The sequence below is a fragment of the Eleutherodactylus coqui genome, chromosome 3 (assembly GCF_035609145.1).
Source record: "Eleutherodactylus coqui strain aEleCoq1 chromosome 3, aEleCoq1.hap1, whole genome shotgun sequence".
Taxonomy (NCBI): Eukaryota; Metazoa; Chordata; class Amphibia; order Anura; family Eleutherodactylidae; genus Eleutherodactylus; species Eleutherodactylus coqui.
The window spans coordinates 283,284,528-283,303,116 of NC_089839.1; the positions used below are offsets into that span (position 1 = coordinate 283,284,528).

The window sequence follows — 18,589 nt, forward strand, 5'->3', positions numbered from 1 at the left end:
CCGCTGGTCTAGCCAATATTCATCTGATATGCATTGCCTGCCTTGGGTATGCAGCAGCAGAAGTTTACCTAGACCTAAAGGATGGATCTTCAGCCTCTAAAAGTGAATAAGAATTTCAGATGGATGAAGAACTTATATGCAGTGGGATGATTTGATGATTGTCTTCAAAGTAAGGTGCTTTTACACAGAACGATTATCGCTCGGATTTCCACGATGCATGCACCGACTGAACGACGAACGAGATGTTTTTCACTACTTCAGTTTCTGCGTGCAGAAAACTGAACATTTCGTTCTGTGTAAACAGGCAGCCGTTCACATATGGACGGCTTACTGCGAATTGAGGTGAGCGGGCTGGAGGGATCATTGGCCCACTGCATCGCCTCCATTCAGTCAGCGATGCTCGTTCCTATGTAAAAGCACAGTAACGACTATCGCTGGGACAACCCCGCCGGGCATCTGTTGCCCGGCAGATCATCCCGTGTAAAAGCGCACCCTTAGTCTACATAAAACTAGAAGACTGCCACAACCTGTGCCAAACTTTTGACACTGATGTATGCCTTTATAAGCAGACTTGTACATTTTTATGTATTGCAGATGAATTATCTCCTAGCCCTGCAGAGCATCACAATCGAGAGCAGATCCTCATTTACCTTGAGAGATTTATCCGAAAAGAATTCAATGGTGAGTCTGAACAAGGGGCTTTAAAATAGATTATCACAAATTACGCCCCACAGTTAAAAAAAAAAAAAACATCTCGAGAGCTGAACACCCACTCCAGGAAACGCTTATCCTGGTTTGGGCAAATCAACGTTCTTAAAATGGATATAATTCCCCGATTCCTCTACATATTCCAGACACCTTCTCACTGACTCACTTTTTCAAGCGAACCCAAGCAGCCTTCTGCAGTTTTGTATAGGGGGGTGGCAGAGGAAATGGGTTGAGCTACCGCACTCTCTCTCACCATAAAACACGTGGAGGGTGGGAGCTTCAGACCCTAGACCAGGGGTGGGCAATTAATTTTCCCATGGGGCCACATGAGAAATTGGAATGGTTTTAGAGGGCCAGACCAACATACGAAGGCTCCATGCACATTGCCTTAATGGGGCCGTATTCCAGCCGCCCGATTTGCGGCCAGAATACGGCCGCCATTGAAAATGAATGGCGCTGTAATACGGCGCGGTGAACACCCGGTGTTTCACCCCGTTTTACGGCGCGGCCCCCGTGTCTGCCAATGGAGAGGGGAGCGGTAAGGAGCACTCCCATCTCCACTCAGAAGTTACAGTGGCATCACTTAGGGCTCATGTCCACGGGGAAAATCGGGCCCGCTACGGATTCTACATGTAGAATCTGCAGCAGGTCCCTCCTGCCCCGCGGATGTGAGCGCTGAAAAGAACAATAAAAAGGAATTTACCTATCCGTAGCGGGCGGCGAAGCTCTGCTCTTCCTCACGGCCGGATCTTCTTTTTCGGCCGGCGGATGAATTCCTTACGCCGGCGGCACGTCGTCGACGTGCCGCGCGCATGCGCCGGGCACATCCGCCGAGCCGAAGCAAGGGAGATGCGGCCGTGAGGAAGAGAAGAGCTTCGCGGCCCGCTGCGGGTGAGTAAATCCTTGAAATTCCTATTTTAGGTCTCCCGCGGATCCGGACGGCTTCCATAGGCTTTAATAGAAGCCCGCGGGAGCCGACCCCGCGGGAGACCCGCACGAAAATGGAGCATGGTTCAGATTTTTTCATGCTCCATTTTTTTTAAAATCCCTTTTATTGACGATCCGCGGGTATTTATCTACCCGCGGGTGGTCAATGCATCCCTATGGGGTGCGGATCCGCGCGCGGGAGATCCGCTGCGGATTTTAAATCTCATTTTGCCCGTGGACATGAGCCCTTAGGGCTCATGTCCACGGGGAAAATAGGATTTAGGATCCGCAGCGGATTTCCTGCATGCGGATCCGCATCCCATAGGGATGCATTGAAGCCTATGGAAGCCGTCCGGATCCGCGGGAGACCTAAAATAGGAATTTAAAGCATTTACTCACCCGCAGCGGACCGCGAAGCTCTTCTCTTCCTCACGGCCGCATCTCCCTTGCTTCGGCTCGGCGGATGTGCCCGGCGCATGCGCGCGGCACGTCGACGACGTGCCGGCGACGTGCCGCCGGCGTCAGGAATTCATCCGCCGGCCGAAAATGAAGATCCGGCCGTGAGGAAGAGCAGAGCTTCGTCGCCTGCGCCGGATAGGTAAATTCTTTTAAATTGCTATTTTCGGCGCTCATGTCCGCGGGGCAGGAGGGACCCGCTGCAGATTCTCCATGGAGAATCTGCAGCGGATCTGATTTTCCCCGTGGACATGAGGTCTTAGGGCTCATGTCCACTGGGAAAAGAAGAATTAAAATCCGCAGCGGATTTTAACTCTTCTCCCGCGCGCGGATCCGCACCCCATAGGGATGCATTGACCACCCGCGGGTAGATAAATACCCGCGGATCGTCAATAAAAGTGATTTTTAAAAAAATGGAGCATGAAAAAATCTGGACCATACTCCATTTTCATGCGGGTCTCCCGCGGGCTTCTATTGAAGCCTATGGAAGCCGTCCGGATCCGCGGGACACAAAAATCACATTTTACTTACCCGCTCCGGTTCTTCTCTTCGGCGCCGCGCCATCCTCTCTCAGCCGCGGCCGGATCATTTTGCTTCGGCCCGGCGCATGCGCGGGGCACGTCACCGACGTCATCGTGCACATCCGCCGAGCCGAAGAATGAAGATCCGGCCGCGACGAGAGAAGATGACGCCGCCGCGAATAGAAGAAACGGAGCGGATGGGAGGTGAGTTTATTGTCATTTATTTGTATTTTCAGCGCTCATGTCCGCGGGGCAGGAGGGACCCGCTGCAGATTCTACATGTAGAATCCGTAGCGGGCCCGATTTTCCCCGTGGACATGAGCACCGGACTCATTGGTGAGTCACCAGGACACTCTTTGCGGGCCGGTCCGAGCTATTCAGCGGGCCGGATGTGGCCCACGGGCCGTGCTTTGCCCAGGTCTGCCCTAGACTATACTATTTGACAGCTATACTTACAAGACTTTTCGAATGGCACGTTTCTTCCACTACCTAACAGTGGGTGGAGGTAGAGACGGCCATGATTGGAACCAATTCATAGGATCTGCCTTGGTTGTTTCCTGAAGACAGACCCTCCTCTGTTGTCTTCCCCGCTGGCTGCGAATTGCCTGGATGTTTGGGATGGGTTGGTGGCCAAAAACAGCCTCCCAATACATAGGGGAGCCTTGGCTCCCTTATTTCGCAACCTTTGCATTTCCACCCGGTCTCCATGCACACAGATTCCTGTGTTGGAAGGCATGAGATAACAGAAGACTGGCAGAGGTGGGCCCAGGGGGGTGTTACTCTCATTGCCCACACTTCAGGCCAGCCATCCATACAAGATGCTCACCTAGTTTGAACACAGACAACTATCAGCCTTTCTCACTTCCCAAACAAAACTTTCAGCTGGGAGATGTTTCCACGGCATTTGAAAAAACGTGTTCTTGCAGGATTCTCTTCCCTCCCATGGCTTTTCTATGATATATAGTGTATTACCGAGTATCATCACTCCAGACGCCTCTCATTTGTCCTCGGTTGGAAGAGAGAATTGGCCGTTTCGGTACCGCATACTGATTGGGATAGGGCATATCTGTTCTCGCACAAGCTACTGATAGCATGCGCCTCACAGGAAAAGAACTAGAAGATCCTTTCTAGGTGGTGTAGGTGCCCAGTTCTAATCCACCGTATATATCCATCAGTCTCAGACCAGTGCTGGCGGTGTAACGGTGCGACGGGGACGATGCTCCACGAATGGTGGGAATGCCCAGACCTGAAGCCTTTCTGAAATTGTGTATTCCGCCTGTATGAAAGGGTGACGCATGGTGTGATCATTCAGTCAGCACAGCTGGCACTGCTCTCCATTATCCCAGGGAGTCTGTCGGTGATTAAAAAGAGCCTCTCACGCCACTTTCTCACAGCGGCGAGAGCAGTGATCTCTAGGTACTGGCGGAGTACAGGGCCCCCCACGACACTTGAATTTGTTCAAGAATTGTCACCTGAAATACATGGAGGAATTAATGTCAGAAGACTACCCAGAGCGCAGGGACTGCATGGGAAAGTGGTCTGCTTAGATCCTTTTCTTGGAGACTGCAGAGTTCTAGGTACTCCTAGGGTAGGTAGATCAAGGCAGTCTCAAATATTAATTAGCACCACCAGACAGGATACGTTTTATCCCCTCACCTCCTCTTTGCGAACCCTTTTCCTGGAACCTCTGACCTCCATCTTCCCTCTTTCCTTTCACTCCCCCCTTTTTTTCTTTTTCTTTCTTTTTTCCCCTCCCTCTTTGAGTTTATTATTTCTTCTATTTTTCCTTTTAGTAAGAGATTGTTTATTACCTAATGTTTGTTAAAGGTTTTTTTTTTTTTTTTTGGCAAACCTAAGATTGCAATTGCTATGGATATGATGTTTGTGTTTTTATATCTGTTATATAAGCAACCGAGGGATCCTTAAGGGCTTCCTCCTAAGTTTTCAGTTCTAGACAGCTCACAATGACTTGACTGATATCTCATCGCATACGGATACCAGATATGCCGTGTTCAATATATACGGGCGTTGTATTTGTGTGTACCAATAAAACAGTTTAAACATAAAATGTCCCTATCCGCTTAACTGCAGACTCCCTTCACCCCCACCTCCTCTGCAGTAATGAGATTTAATGGAGCACGAGTCACTCCCACTTGTCTTCAATGGGGCTTATGGGAACAGAGTATTAGTGTCTGTCTATCTCTGGAAATCCCATTGAAGATGAATAGAGCAGCATTGCGCAAGCGTGACCACCTCTCTATTGAAGGTCTTCCTCAGTGCGGGGGACACGGGACCCCCATTCTCAAGACTGAGATTGAGGTGAGACTCCCAACGACCTGACCTTTTTTTATCTAATGTTTTACAGATTCTTTAAAGGGGTTGTACCAAAATGGCTTATCGCCTATCCACAGCATAAAGTTCCTGTCTAAGGTCGGCTTCACACGTATTTGCACACGGCTAAGCGCATTTGCGGAATGATCATTTTTTGGCGCGTGCATCGACCTTTTACTGTACTTTTTGCACCCACAAGGCATGTTCATTTGCCTGCAGCAGACGCAATGATTGAAATGGCGAACTAGTCTTAATCGGTTTCAGATGTTTTTCCAGCGGAATTACATTGTTTCACGCATTTCCTTGCGCATTGCGCACACCTTTGCGCAACTCCCATTTATGCTGTGGGGACCTTTGGTGCACAAATATGCAGAAAAATAGAGCATGTTTTTTTATTTTTTGTGTTGTATGTGTGTTTGTTTTTTTTTTCGTAACTGACACGTACAAAATGCAGAAATGTGAAGAAACCGATTGAAATTAGTGGCTTCTATTCTCTGTGTATTGTGAGTGCAGATACACCCGTGTGAAGCTGGCCTTTTTGACAAGTTATATTAAATGGCATGATTGGCCTTATTCCCCAGACATCCATTGGTAATCGGGAAAATGGGCAGCAGCTGTCTAGCCCCATTACTGCTGTACTGATTCATTGGCATGTCTTTTTGCGCCAGACACAGCAAGCATGTTTGTGAAACGGCATTGAACACCACTTCCCGCTGATCTGTGGGGATCTTGGTGTTAGAGATAATTTAACGATAAATAAATCTAAACTTAAAAAAAAAAATAAACCTTTTTTAAGGTATTTCACATGACATAAGATGTGTTTTTGTTTGAGATCTACCCAAACACCCACACACAATATAATCTACTAAATGCTCTAACTAGGTAATGCCAGGCTGTGCTTGTTCGGGTCATCCAAGAATGGGTTTGGATTTCGGGACAGCGATCTTGACATCTGTATGACCATAGAAGGCCATGAGAATGCAGAGGTAAGAAATGTGTGGCGATTAGTAAATCGTAAATAATTCTAAATGGTACTGTTGCCATATACTGGGCATGATCAATATACTTGTATGTACTTGCGGAGTCGAGGAGTTGAGCTGTTTTATCCTACCACATTATGGAGACCTAAGATGTGACTGTAGACTCATTTCGAGGGCCACATATTTCCTGTGCCAATGAGGAAACCTATATTGATGGAAGTCTCAGGATCTGCCATAAAGGTTTTATCATTGAGAGTCTGACCACTATCGCTATGCCATACGTTTGTACGATAGTAGTCAGACTCCCACTCGTATAGTTGGAAAACCCCTTTTAATACTGCGGACTATTCTCACACCATAAAATTAGATCAGAGAAGCTTTACTTTCTGAGGTTCGGTATTCTGGACTGTAAAGAGGATACTCATAGCTCTGAGTATGCAGCAGAAATGCAGTCCTAAGCTCTAGCTCACGACCTGAAGGTTGTAAGTTCAATCATGGTTCAGGTAGCCGGCTCAAGGATGACTCCGCCTTCCATCCTTACAAGATCGGTAACTTGAGTACCCAGCTTGGTGGGGGGCGGTAATAAATAAATTACTATACAAATTATATTGAATAAGACAAGCTCTTTAAGGTTGGTCCAGCTCTGAAGGTCTGTGCTTTTAAAGGGGTTGTCCAGGGAGACCAAATACTTGCATGAACCTGCAGTATGAGAGCCTCCACATTTATTTTTTTTTTTGGCCTTCGCATGACCCTTACTCATGTAGTCTGCCCTCTATTTTATGTGCCTGTCACTTCCATCGAGGTGGATGGCTGTTCAGCTCATTTTAATTACCAAGTCAGGCCCTTCTGTGTCTGCATTGGCCATCAGTTTCCAACACTGCAGGTCCTTGTAAGCATTTAGCCTCGCTGGGCAACCCCTTTTAGACCGGCACTAAAATGCGTCCACATGACAGCTATGTAGAAGTGGCCTTAATCTGAATTAAATGCATTAAAATACAGAACGAAGCGGATCTTCAGGGCATGTGGCCTGTATTTCACTATTGGAGAGGTTTATGCTTTTATCACTAGAGTCGTGTCTTTTATAAACTTACTACCACAATTTTAGGCATTATTAAAAGAATGTTAATTCAACTAAGAAGTTGTTACTTATTGCAGTGAAAAGAGAACTTAATTGGTGTGTTTTGTCTTTGCAGAAACTCAATTGCAAAGAAATAATTGAAGGATTGGCGAAGGTTTTAAAAAGGCATCCTGGTAAGTATATCTATGTACTCTCGTATTATACATGGCCATTTTGTGTCATTTATGGGCTCATCTTTGTTCTTTATAGGATTAAAAAATATTTTACCAATCACAACGGCCAAGGTCCCAATCGTGAAGTTTGAGCACAGGGAGAGTGGAGTAGAAGGAGACATCAGTCTATATAACACTTTGGTATGTTTGTGTTTAAAGGGGTTTTTCCAATCTCTTTAAGCATTAATTGCAGTGAAGTGGGTGGCCCAAATACATTTTAAAAAAAACCAAAAAAACTCACGTCCCCACTGCCGTGCTGCTCCCCCACTACCGCTCCTGGTCCTTTCTTTGGTTCTTTGTTTACTTGCACTGAATGTCCTGTAAACCTGGCTTGGGGCTTCTACATCAGAAGCGGACGTGACAGGTTTACAGGATGTCACTAGGCTTTCTGGCCAGGGTTACGTGACCTGTCAAGTTCCATGGCAGCGGACTGACTCCACAGTGAGTATATTACTTTATATAGTTTTGGGCATGGTGATCCTCTGTCAATAGAAATAGCTTTCTGCCTACTAGTCCAGAAGGAGCAGCTTCTGGGATAACATGACAGTATAGCTGAGAAATCTTTCTACAGGGGAGGTAAGAAACTAAATCCGTCTCCTTCCCCTTCTGGCAGCTGACAATGTCCAGAGTTGCCACAGCGGCATCAAGGAGAGTACGCGGAAGAAAAAATACATATTTTTTTCTATTAGAGATTCGCAAGTTACTTTAAAATGCCTATTATCAGCCTGTCAGGACTTTAGGTATAAAAAGGTTTCATGGGATGTCACCTTTAAGGTTCATGCAGTGTTTGAGTCCTGTAACTGAAATAATAAGCTGATGCTGTTATCTAAAGCCTTTATGTATATGTTCTTTCCAGGCTCAGCACAACACCCGGATGCTGGCTACATATGCAGCCATTGACCTAAGAGTAAAATACCTAGGATACGCAGTCAAGTTCTTTGCAAAGGTGAGTGATGCTATTAGCAATCCAGTTTAGATTTGTCAGAAGTGTTTTTTACTGTAATGCTGCATACAGTCTGCTTGGGTCACTTGAAAACATTTGTTACAAAGTGAAATGTAATGTGGGAATAAATAACAGGTACATGGGAATAAATAACAGGTACATGTTATTAATGCAAGTCTCTTCTGACTGGCACCTGTGTGAGATGCCTTTTGAAAGCATCCCCCTTACCAACACCCCCCCTCCCCCAGCAATTTTGGATGAGCTCCATTTGTTCTACAGGGAAAGGACATTACAGATTAGGACAAACCAGAAATTGTTCTACCTTTAACAGATGTAGCTCCTGTTCTTTCAGGGCTACTAACATGGTTTGTGTCACTTTAAAGCTGAGATTCTTGGCATTAAAATGACACAAAATGCATGTTTTTAGCCCTTACAGAACTGGAGTTACAGCCATTTCAAGTGGAGTTGGGAATACTGAATTTACAGCTTTCATTTTTTAGTGTGTGTTCACTGAGGGGAGACTAGCCCACAGTGGGGAAAATCTGTGATTCTTATAGCTCGCTGTCCCAGTGGAGGGATGGCATGTATTTTTGTTTGCTAGCGGGGAAATGTGTGACCACAAACAAACAAAGCATATTTGCTCTCTTATTGTCATATATGGGGTTTTTTCCCCAGAAAAGGAGTTAAATGATGAGGACTTGCTCATCTAATAACTCCTCTGCATCATTTAACACCACAAGTGATGCAGTCATTGTTGGCTATGGCATCTAAACGTTTTTATAGAAATTTTTTTTTACTATTTCCACTTTACACAAGGCGTTAAATATTTAAAAAAATAGAGCAAAAAAAAAAACACTACACATCTATAAGAACCTGTACTAAAAAAAGATATATAAAATGTAATATTTTAAATTCTTTAAAAAAAATATGTAATCCAAAATAGTTTTCTGATAATCTAACTTCTCCAAAACAGGGGAAAAAAAGCAATTTAAACGTGTCTATCTCAAAATGGTACCAATAAAAAAACTAGTTGTCCCACAAAAAAACAAGCCTGATACAGCTTTATTGACCGAAAAATAAAAATGTTTTGGTCCTAAAATGGGGCGCCACAAAGTCTTTGTGTAAACAAAAGAAATTATATTGCGCAAAAATGCTACAACATAAGACCTCTATAAATTTAGTTTTGCCATAATCGTCATGATCAGTTCTGCGGCAGATTTATCTACATGACCCTATTTCCGAAAGTCCCATGGAGAGGAATGAAGTGGCATTGTGCATGCTCTAATACCACCTGGTTTATACCGTGGGAGACTAAATCTCCGTTCTCATGATTGTGTGGGAATCCCAGCAGTCGTACCCTCACCAATCAGACAGTTCATATCTTAGCCCCTTTTAAAGGAACCTCTAGTATACTTTTGTAACTACATATACTGCTCCTATGTTTTGGAGTAATAAAAATCCTTTTTGCTATCTTTCAGCGCTGTGATATAGGTGATGCATCAAGAGGAAGTTTGTCTTCCTACGCTTACATCCTTATGGTCCTGTATTTCCTCCAGCAGAGAAATCCACCCGTCATACCGGTGCTACAAGAGGTAAAAATTGACTGGGCTGGGTTGCGTACAAATGTACAAAGGGAGACTATAATGAATTTATAAGGCCTCATGTCCACGGGCGGATCGGATTTCCGGAGACGACCTGTGGAAACCATTTGTGGGAGATCGCCGATGTAATGATGATTTTCGCGCAGATGCACACAGATGCACTGGAGATCATCCACGCAGAGAAAAATCCGCAACCTCACCTCCCAGCCGTTTCCCCACCTCCCTAATTGATTTTAACCTTCAAATCCACAGTGTATCCGCAATTGTATTTGTGGATGCACTGCGGATCGTCTGCACCCATTGACTTCTATTGAGCCCGTCCGCACGGAATCTGCACTGAAATGGAGCGTGCTGCGATTTGTTTTCCACACCAAACAGTCCGCAGATCAAATTTGCATGCTTAAATTCAGTTGTGGATGCCAATGCTTCTCTATGGGCACTTTGAATTGCGGGTGACCCGTGAGGATTCCGCAAATCAAATCCGCCTATGGACATTGGGCCTAAGGCTTCTTTCTCATGAGCGTAATATCAGAATATGAAAACGGCTGGCTGATATACGCTGTGATCTGATGCATTGGATTCCAATGCATCAGATCACGTGGCCGTATTCCTGTGACTTAAAAGCACCTGACCAGCTCAATATAGCGCCGGGTGTTTTTACGTCGGGCCCAAAAGATAGTCCTGGAACTATCTTTTGGGCTGGAATACGTTGGCCGCTGCATGGGCTCCTATGGGAGCCCCATGGCAGCGGCCGCATGTGGGAGGGAGTTTAGCAGCGTGGCTGCTAAAAATCCTCCCTCTGCTCTCCTCCGCCCGTGCAGGCTCCCCTGTCCTCTCCGCTGGCTCTCTGCAATGAAAGGGACGGGGTGGCGCTAAGCGCCGCCCTGCCTCCTCCCATTGCTGGCTGTCGACAAGGGGCAGGATGTGGGTGGGGCTAAGCTCCAGTTCTCTCCCCACCCCTTGGCCATAGCTATCAATGGGAGGAGGCGGGACAGGACAGTGCTTAGCTCTGCCGCCTCCCATTTCAAAGACCGAGCAGGTAGAAGAGAGGTAAGCCTGCAATGGGGAGGGCGGGAAAAGAGGCGATGGCATGGTAGTCTCGGCGCATATACGCCGGGACCCATGTCGTCTGAACGGGCGCACAAACGGGCGTTCACCAATTTTATCTCTCCCAACATAGCATATATCGGCCGGCCGTGAAAACGGCGGCCGATATACGATCGTGGGAAAGAAGCCGAAAACTGCTAGCAATGACAAAACTCTGATCGCAGCTGCTGAGACCTACAATAGTCAGTTGTAATCTATGGAGGAACAGCAGCAAGTGCTCAATTTCTGCAGGAGAAATAGAGAATTGCTTAATTTTTATTGATATTAACACTTTCCAATCCAATTTCCATTTCATTCACATTCTCTCCAGCTCTTATTTAGGCCTCAGTCACAAGGGAGTCTTTACGCGCGTTTATTTGCACTGCGTGCGTCAAACAAAACGTGTGACCTTGTCCATTGCCACCCATATGTGATCCTTTTTTTTTTTTTTAAGCACCTATTATGTGTAAGAAGGAACGTTGTAGATTCCTTGGAATTACTCAAAAATGAATTCTCATTATAATTTTATTAGGAATTTTTTGAAAATGAAACGTGAGTTCTGAGTGTTTCACATTGAGAAAATAATCTGTAAATATATGTATATTGGTATAACACACTTATAATTATAATCTATTCGAGAAATTAATACATAAGACTGGCATCAATTTCTCTAATAGATTAGAATTAGAGACATTAGAAATCTAGTCTTGTCGGTTAGACATTATATAGAGTATGCAGAACATAGCTCTGTCGTCAGACTGTTCTGCATATGTATATTGCACTAAGCAGCTCCGCAGTGCAGTCCTTCCTAGTGTAATATATATGTGCTGAGCCTCACCTGACATGAGAGATTTGCAGGAAAATCTGAATGTCGGATTAGGTCTGATACTGGATTGGAAAGGGTTAAAAGGATATATAAACTTAGTGTTTGAAAGTTTCTAGACCACCATTGCTCTTTTTAGACCACCTTCACCTCAGGAGTGAATGGGGACCCTCCATCTAAGGCCCATTTACACACGAAGATGATGTCTCAAAAGATGGCTTTTAATCAATCATTTTGCACAAACTACTAATTGATACTAATGCCAATTAGTAGCTTATTGCGTGTGAGCCGCCGAGAGCTATATTCAGAGAACAGCGGGTGGTCTGTTCTGACTACATTTCCTTTGTTCTGCCGCAGGGCTGACAGCTGAGACAATGTAATCAACGCTCCCCGTGGAGAACACAGCGTGAAGTCCCTGCTATCAGCTTTTCTGCAGAACGATGGATTTTATGCCGAACATAAAATCATCGTTCGGCAGAAAATTTAAAGATGGGCACATTTACACGCAACGATGATCGCTCAAAAGATGGCTTTTGATCGAATTTTAAGTGATAATCATTGCGTGTAAAAGAGCTTTAACTTAAAATAGCATTCTAAGAGATTTGATAACAGAAGTTCTAAGCAGAAAACTCCTTTTTAAATGGTCTTATTTCTGCAATTCTTAGATATACGACGGGCATGTTGTTCCACGGAGGATGGTGGATGGCTGGAATGCCTTTTTCTTTGAGAACACTGAAGAGCTGGTGAGTACTCTGTTCCCAGGTAGGAAACCTAGATTAGTATGCAAATGAAGGCAGTATGATACTTTTTTTTTTTTTTCCATCTTAATCTGTTACGTCAAGCAAAAGCCAATAAATTTGTTTTAGGTTCTGAACACACTTGGCATTGCAGACCCCATCACAAGCTCAGTCAGATTGTACAGGAAGACTTTCTATGAATGCAGCACTGTAGTTCCCATCAAAGCCTTGAATGCCACAACAATGGATCCCTTTCAGTCAGCTTAAAAACCATCGCTGGCTTCTCATCTAGTGTAAATGTTCAGCACTTCACATAGGAGGTGAAGCGCTGAGCGAGAGGCAGACTGGTAGCCACACGATCCAGTGGTAAAGTCTTTCTATGTAAATGCTGTGCACGAGTGCTAACGACCTAAGCGGTGACGTCAGCACTCCTGCAGTCATTTACCCGACTGTCGGCCCGTGTGAAAGGCCCATAAGAAAGCTGCTCTCCGCTTGTCTTTCCCTGGGTCCGGTCTCTACTCTATTGTTTACAAGCTGCAGTCAGCCTGTGAGATGCCATAAACCTGCTGCAGCCAATACCAGCACTCGGCGATCATTGCTAAGAGTTGTCATTAGGGGCTGTCATTAGGGGCAACAGGAAGGAGACCCGGAGGCGGCGGTAGGGGGCGAGCGGTAAGTATCAGCTGCTTTATTTTATACCATAGGGGACCCGTTGAGATGACCTTTCATAACTCGGACAATCCCTTTTTAATATTGTGTGCAAACTTCCATTTTCAGACGGATCCTAGACATCTGTTCGTCTTGACTGGCTGCTTCATGGTCAGGGAAACAAGAATCTTATAGTTTTAGATTTTAAGAAGGGAATACTTGTCCCTCCTGATAAAGTAACTTGCACCATTGGCCATGCTGAATGTGTCGGGCTGATGGCTATCAGCTCTAGCATGTCTGTGGCTCGCTTTACAACTGCTGCAAAACAATTAGCTTGCGCATAGACGGAAGCAAGAAGAAGCAGCAGCCGTGTCCTACTGGGGACCAGAGGAGTAATAAAGCTCCTGTACTCCAATGCAAAATTTATAACTGGGGCCTCACCTATATATACTGGTAACGTCATAGGTGGCAGAAGGGCCTTTGAACCCCTCATTCACCGGGGTGCAGATGTAGCTACTGTGTGTTCCTGCAGTGAACATAGTATATCAGCTGGATGAATCTTTGAATTGTAAAGTGTAATTACATCACAAATCATGAGCAATCTTTGTAGATGGCGTTGACTATAAGGGCTTCATTACCAAGAAACGGACAGCGCTTATAATACATGTAGATTACCATATTCTAGCACTCCATTGGTTTGCTGGCCCTTCAGACTTGGCTTATTACATGGGTTTCTCTGTTTTGTTTTTTAATTACAGAGAAGCCGGTTTCCATATTTAGGACAGAATAAAGAATCTCTGGGGGAGTTGTGGCTCGGGTTCCTTAGGTTTTATACGGAAGAGTTTGACTTTAAGGAATACGTCATCAGCATCAGGCAGAAAAAATTGCTCACAACGTTTGAGAAACAATGGACGTCTAAGTGCATCGCCATTGAAGGTTTGTATTACGCTGCATCTTAATAAAAACAGGCTAAAGTATCCTATCTGTTTTCATGTGATCAATAACCTGAAAAATTACTCTGTTCCTTTTTTTTTCCCTTTCTTTTAGACCCATTTGACCTTAATCATAACCTTGGAGCTGGAGTCTCAAGAAAAAGTGCGTATATAATGGGACTTTGTTCCTTACATTTATTGCTGAATCTTATTTTTGTGACTTTTTTTTATGTCTTACTAGAAACCTCAGCATGTTTGCACACAGAGACTTGATATACCTGATTTGATTTCCTGTATCTCAAAATATCCATGGTCTTGCGCACTTTCAGTCTTTATTGGACTAAGGGGCACTATGGGTTTCCATAACATCTGCATTATCACAGGTGGGGGTGTAGAAGTTGTGACGGCCACAGGACCCACATTACCCACTTCCTGACCCATGCCATGTACGTCATGGGTGACTATCGGATGTCGCATGATAACACCACCCTAGACTTAAGGCTAGTTTAGACACAGTGGACGATTTGTGTACCAAAATTCACAATTACACTTTCACATTCTTTGTTGTAGACTTGGTGTGGATTTAAGCACTGCATTGTACTAATTCTATTGAAATTAATGAAATCCAAGTGAGGTTTCTGCAACAAGTAGATGATGCCGCAGAGTGGAAGTTCCACAATGTGACTCTACATAACAGTGGAATCTTTCCAGTTTATCGTGCTCATAGGTGGCGGCATGTTCCCTTTACAAAAAGGTTGTCAGCGCTCGTGCAAAGCATTCATAGAATCATAGAATAGTACAGTTGGGAGGGACCTCCAGGGTCATCGGGTCCAGCCCTTCAGATATTTGTAGACCTCTATTAAGTCTCCTCTCAGCCTTCTTTTTTGCAAGGTAAACATTCCCAGATCCTTTAACCGTTCCTCATAGGACATGATTTGCAGACCGCTCACCATCTTGGTAACTCTTCTCTAAATTTGCTCCAGTTTGTCTAGATCTTTTTTTAAAGTGGGGTGCCCAGAACTGGACACACAATCCAGATGAGGTCTGACTAAGGAAGAGTAGAGGGGTATAATTACCTCACGTGATCTAGACTCTATGCTTCTCTTAATACATCCCAGAATTGTGTTTGCCTTTTTGGCTGCTGCATCACACTGTTGACTGATGTTCAGTCTATGATCTATTAGTATACCCAAGTCTTTTTCACATGTGCTGCTGCTTAGCCCAATTCCTCTCATTCTGCATGTGCTTTCTTCATTTTTCATTCCCAGATGTAGGACTTTGCATTTCTCCTTGTTAAATACCATTCTGTTAGTCGCCACCCACTGCGGAAGCTTTTCTAGATCTTTTTGAATGCTCTCTCTCTTCCCTAGTGTTAGCTAATCCTCCTAGCTTTGTGTCGTCGGCAAATTTGATCAGTTTCCCATCAGTTCCCTCCTGCAGATCATTTATAAAAATGTTAAACAACACTGGGCCCAGGACAGAGCCTTGTGGTACCCCAACTTGATAGTCTTCCACTTGGATGTGCAGCCATTTATAACCATTCTTTAAGTACGATCACTCAGCCAGTTGTGAATCCACCTAACAGTTGCCTTGTCAATCCCATATTTGGTCATTTTTTTCAATAAGTATGGGATGAGATACTTTGTCAAATGCTTTACTAAAGTCAAGATATACTATATCCACCGCATTTCCCTGATCAACCCAGTTGTTGAGACTATCATAGAAGGAAATTAGATTCGTCTGGCATAACTTGTTTGTTACAAACCCATGCTGGCTCTGGTTAATTACTCCATTTTCATCCAAGTATTTGCATACATGCTTGTTTAATAATTTGTTCAAAGATCTTTCCCGGTATAGAGGTCAGGCTCACAGGCCTGTAGTTTCCTGGATCCACCTTCTTCCCTTTTTTGAAGATGGGGACAACATTTGCCCTTTTCCAATCTTCTGGGACTTCTCCCGTTCTCAAGTAATTTTCAAAGATTAAGGCGAGTGGCTCAGGAATTTTCTCCGCTGCTTCCTTTAGTATCCTAGACTGTAATTCATCTGGACCTTGAGACTTGAATTCATTTAAGTTAGCTAAGTGTTCCCTCACTATCTCTCTGCATGTAGATAGCCTGCATTCTTTTATTCCCCCAATAGCACAGGGAAGATTAGTTGATGTTCCATCTACTTTCTGAGAGAAAACAGATACAAAATGGCAATTTAAAAGTTCAGTCTTTTCAACATCATTCTTAACCAATTCACCATTTTCATCTTGTAAGCATCTAATAGCATTTTTGACTTTTCTTTTGCTTTTGACATCCCCCCCCCTCCCAAATCCTTTTTTTATTGCTTTTGGCCTCTGTTGCAAGCCTTAGCTTTAGCTTTTCTGACACTTGCCCTACAGTTTCTGCAGATGATATTATATTCTTCTTTAGCTATACCCTCCCCTTTCCATTTGCTAAACATATTTCTCTTCCTTTTTTAGTATGTATGCAAGTTCTATGTTCATCCATCCTGGTCTCTTTAAATGCTTCCCATTCTTTCTTCTTTTAGGGATTGTTAATGATTGTGCTTTGAGAATCTCATAGGCTGTTGTCATAGGCTTAGTGGAATGCACTACATTACTCTGTGGGAGGCGGGGCCTAGTGAGCTAAGTTAAATGGAGGCCTTTGTCAGGTTTTTGGCTGCCATGGCAATCCATTGGTACCTTGTGATTCCCCTGCCATCTGCTTACAGGCTGCAGTTTCTATTGATTGTAGCATGTAATGGGTTAAACTTCTAGAATTCTGAGGTTTCTCTGTTGGCCAGGCTCCTGCTTTATCAATAGTCAGCTAAACCACCACCTCTTAAACCTGCACTTACATCTTTTTAGGTCCATTAGTGGCCGTTGTAAAAAGACGTATTGGTGATCACTAAGGGGGTAAAAATAAATATCAAAGGGGATTTGTCAAGTTAAATTAGGAATACAAAAGTTGAAAAACTTGCTGCAAGATTTGCTTTATGGTCATACAAAAATGTATGACCATTAAAACGTATGCCACTCCCTGCACCTTTAAGAGAAGGGGATGTGGCTTGTCTAGAGGGGGCGGGGCTCAACAACCCAACAGATCAATGTATAAAATTTGTCAAACTGGCATAAATGATTTCAGAAATCTACTCCTTTATGGCTGGTGTAGGTTTCTTAGTAGGTGTGTGGATTGCCGCACTTTTAAAAAGAGGCTCATCTAGTGCCTGCAGAAATCATTAAGACCGAAGTCTTAGGCTGGGTTCCCACGGGACGGAAATCCCGCGGTTTGGACGCACCGAAAAGCCGGGGGATTTCCTTGTGAGAGCTGCAACTTCAAAACCTGCGGGTTTTAGAGCAGTTCGGCCACCGGCATTCCGTTGCAACTTTCTCTCCCAGTAGAGAGGAGTGAGGCCGCAATAGAAAAAAAAAAGAATTGACATGCTGCGGCTGTCAATTCTGTGCCGCTTCACCAGGTCCGCCCGGCTTTCCTGCGACTAATTAGCCGCCCCGTGTGGACGAGATTTTTGCAAAATTTTCACATGGCTGGCTAATCCCATCACAGACTAGACCTGGCTAAAAATTATATTCTTGAGTTTTAAAAAATCTAGACAAGGCTCACAACATACACATAACATGACTTACACATAAAAATGTGGCGATAATAGAATCGTCACATAAAGGTATAGAGAGACTAGACTTAAGAAAGAAGGTTTGCTTAGATAATCATCCTAAGAGAGGGAAATTACATCTCTAAGGTGTTCGTAAAAATCACGATACGAATGATTATTTAGTGGTTCATGGTTCATAATGGTTCAACGCGTTTTGCTGCCCATATGACTGGCTAATCCCAGGATTAAGAGCTGCGGGCGGATTTGTCACACGGAATTTCTGCGGCAAATCTGTACTGTGTGAACCCAGCCTTAATATGGTCTTAATGAATTCTCCCCACCCCTTTAAAGTCTCTGAATGGGACAAAAAAAGGTTAAAGCAACCCTCCGGTCCTGAACAAAGCTGACTGAATTGCTTCTGACTACTGATGCTCAGTAATGTACAGTGTGCATCAGATCGTCAGAAGAAAACTTAGAGGTTCGCTTTTTTATTTATTTATTTAGTTTCAATGTAAAAATGAGTACACCAGAGCGATGTAAGCTGAACATTACTCAGGAGTCCCAACTCTGTGGATCTTCACCTCTCCACCCTCTTGCACATTAACCCTTTGCAATCCAATTTTGGATTCAGGGTTTCCCAGGGGGCTTTCTCTTTCTGCCACCATACAATGGCACCATCTGCTGGCTAGAGCCAGTACTGCGGTATGTGACATGCTGGAGAGGTCCCCTGACAACAGAGCGTCCAGTAACCTACAGTAGGAATACCCTGCCTGACGTCTTCTGACGTCAGAGCTGTACAGCCTTCAATCAGAATGTCTTTAGACGTCAGACAGTGGATTGGAAAGGGTTAATCACTGAATTGTCCGTACAGTCGCTCTGTGGTGATTACACTTTAGCGCCGAAACCACACTAATGTTAGAGTCTGCATAGTTACTAAATGGAGAGTAGATAGAAGCAGTTTGATGGCTACACGGTATTGTAGCTTGCATGTTGGGGCAGTTTAGGGCGC

General features: G+C 44.4%; 1 protein-coding gene across 1 annotated transcript in view; it reads left to right on the forward strand.

Moving 5' to 3' along the window:
• The window catches only part of TUT4 (terminal uridylyl transferase 4), a 90,077-nt gene that overhangs the window by 42,607 nt on the left and 28,881 nt on the right, over nucleotides 1-18,589 (forward strand). The window contains exons 15-23 of the mRNA XM_066597592.1: nucleotides 595-681; nucleotides 5,826-5,929; nucleotides 7,117-7,174; nucleotides 7,251-7,354; nucleotides 8,070-8,159; nucleotides 9,635-9,748; nucleotides 12,332-12,409; nucleotides 13,810-13,987; nucleotides 14,099-14,146. Coding sequence (XP_066453689.1) covers nucleotides 595-681; nucleotides 5,826-5,929; nucleotides 7,117-7,174; nucleotides 7,251-7,354; nucleotides 8,070-8,159; nucleotides 9,635-9,748; nucleotides 12,332-12,409; nucleotides 13,810-13,987; nucleotides 14,099-14,146 — 861 coding nt within the window. The remainder of the gene's footprint in view (nucleotides 1-594; nucleotides 682-5,825; nucleotides 5,930-7,116; nucleotides 7,175-7,250; nucleotides 7,355-8,069; nucleotides 8,160-9,634; nucleotides 9,749-12,331; nucleotides 12,410-13,809; nucleotides 13,988-14,098; nucleotides 14,147-18,589) is intronic.